Source organism: Bison bison, unplaced genomic scaffold (assembly GCF_000754665.1).
Source record: "Bison bison bison isolate TAMUID 2011002044 unplaced genomic scaffold, Bison_UMD1.0 scf7180017857507, whole genome shotgun sequence".
Taxonomy (NCBI): domain Eukaryota; kingdom Metazoa; phylum Chordata; class Mammalia; order Artiodactyla; family Bovidae; genus Bison; species Bison bison.
In genome coordinates, this window is record NW_011488080.1 from 30,861 (window position 1) to 32,674 (window position 1,814).

The 1,814-nt window shown below is 55.6% G+C and overlaps 1 protein-coding gene across 1 annotated transcript in view; it reads left to right on the forward strand.

The window, feature by feature from the left end:
- LOC105003606 (cytospin-A-like) overlaps positions 1 to 1,814 on the forward strand; it is a 50,228-nt gene that overhangs the window by 21,463 nt on the left and 26,951 nt on the right. The window contains exon 2 of the mRNA XM_010860867.1: positions 989 to 1,178. Coding sequence (XP_010859169.1) covers positions 1,026 to 1,178 — 153 coding nt within the window. The 5' untranslated portion in view covers positions 989 to 1,025. The remainder of the gene's footprint in view (positions 1 to 988; positions 1,179 to 1,814) is intronic.

The following is a 1,814-nucleotide window of genomic DNA, read 5'->3' on the forward strand; positions in this document are numbered from 1 at the left end:
GATGACTCTGGAGCATTTGAGCATAGTCTGGGGAAGTGGTCGTTGAGGCTGTTGGAAGGGAGCTTTTCTCTTCCAAAAGGTCATTCTGTAACTTTCCTTTATTTCTAAGTGTGTAGAAACCTTCCTGAAACAGACCAGCCTCTTTTTTGTGCTCGGCGGCACTGAGTGTAGAGGCCCTTCTGTTCACAGCAGACTTGCACTTCTGTTACTTGTGTGACTCTTTTCCCAGGCCCGGCCAGCGTGTCTCCCCAGACACGATCTTGCTACAGAGACTGCGTTCCAGCTCTGCTGATAGAGGTGTGCTGGGCGGCTGTCTGGCCACGGCTCTGCTGCTCTCTGTTCCTCCAGGTCCTCTGAGCTGTGAAACCCAGTCTGTTCCAATCAGGTGGGAGGTTTCCTGTCACGGTTCTCACAGGTGTACAGAACGCCTTACTTTCTGAACGAAGCGTCAAGTCTTACGTTCTGATGGGGCATTTTGGAGCTTCCTCTTGATAAAAGAGAGATGCTGGGAAACACTTAGGTCCTGATGCTGGAGTTTCTGGGCTGATGCTGGGAAACACTTAGATCCTGGCGCTGGAGTTTCTGGGCTGTTCTGCTGGTCTCTGTGCAATGTCATGACACGTATTTGAACCCAGGACTGTGCTGGATAATTTGGAAAGCATGATCCCCGTGGAGACCTGTAAAGCGGCTCGTGCTCACTGCCCGGACGGTTACTGCTTCTCTGCGCGTGCGTTGTGTTGGCCGCTTCCGTTAGAGGTCTGGGGTCTTCTTTGTACTGAGAGAACCGGAATGCAAAGAGTAACTTCCAATCAGTAGTGTTCAAGAAGGAAGTGCATTCTGATTAACTAGTCTACGAATTTTTCCTCATTTTCTGTAACGACATCTAGCTTTCAGACATTTTTATTTCATGGTAAGATCCTTCGAAAACAAATTTCTAAAGCGCTTTCTTGCAGTTTTGTTCTCGGGATAATGCCGTTTCTCTCCACAGATTTGCCTGTAAATGCATCGCGAAGAGGCAGCCCAGAATGAAGAAAGCAAGCAGGAGTGTCGGCTCAGCGCCTAAGGTGTCGGGGACAAGCAGAGTGCAGGCAGCGGACAAAGCCAGGCCCGAGAGCAGCTCGTCAGCCTCTGCGGGCAGCAGGCCCGTGAAGCCTGGGGCCGCAGCAGCATTGTCGAAGGTATTCGTGTGACGTGTTTGCGCGCACGGCGGGTGTAGGAGGAGCGTGTCTCCCTGTGTTGGGCCCGTCTACCAGCGATGCGGGGTGGCAGCTCACTTGTGAGCAGAGTGCTGTGCCCCCGGGGCAGGGCCCCCTTCCGGGAGCCCCTGGAGCGTGGCGTGGAGGCGAGTCATTTGCAGGAAGAGCTCAAGTACCGAGAAACAGGCGGCTGTCTGGGAGAGCAGGAGCGTGGACTGCGCCCTTTCCAGCAGGGAGACGCTGCTGCTGCCTGAGGAGGCTGATGGGGCGCGCACGCGTGCAAGGTCTGGCCGGACGGCCAGTGCGACGTTCCCAAACCTCCGCACGGGTCTTCTTCCCACCCCACCCTTCATTACACTGCCCTGAAGACTGTGCTGGTCAGTATTGATCCCTCATAGAACTGGGTGGTATTGGTGTGGTTAGAGCGTGACTCGTGTCCTCTTTACAGCCCTTTGTTTGGAGGCTGGTTCGCTCCCTGTCGGTCACGGGAAGTGAGGTGTTCGAGCCCCGGCTTTGGGGACAGGCCTGCCAGGCTGGCTGTGTGTGCCCTCGGGCTGCAGTCGATTGCAGCGGCGCGCAGGGCCGGGCCTTCGTGAGCGACGGCAGCGGGGCTTCTAC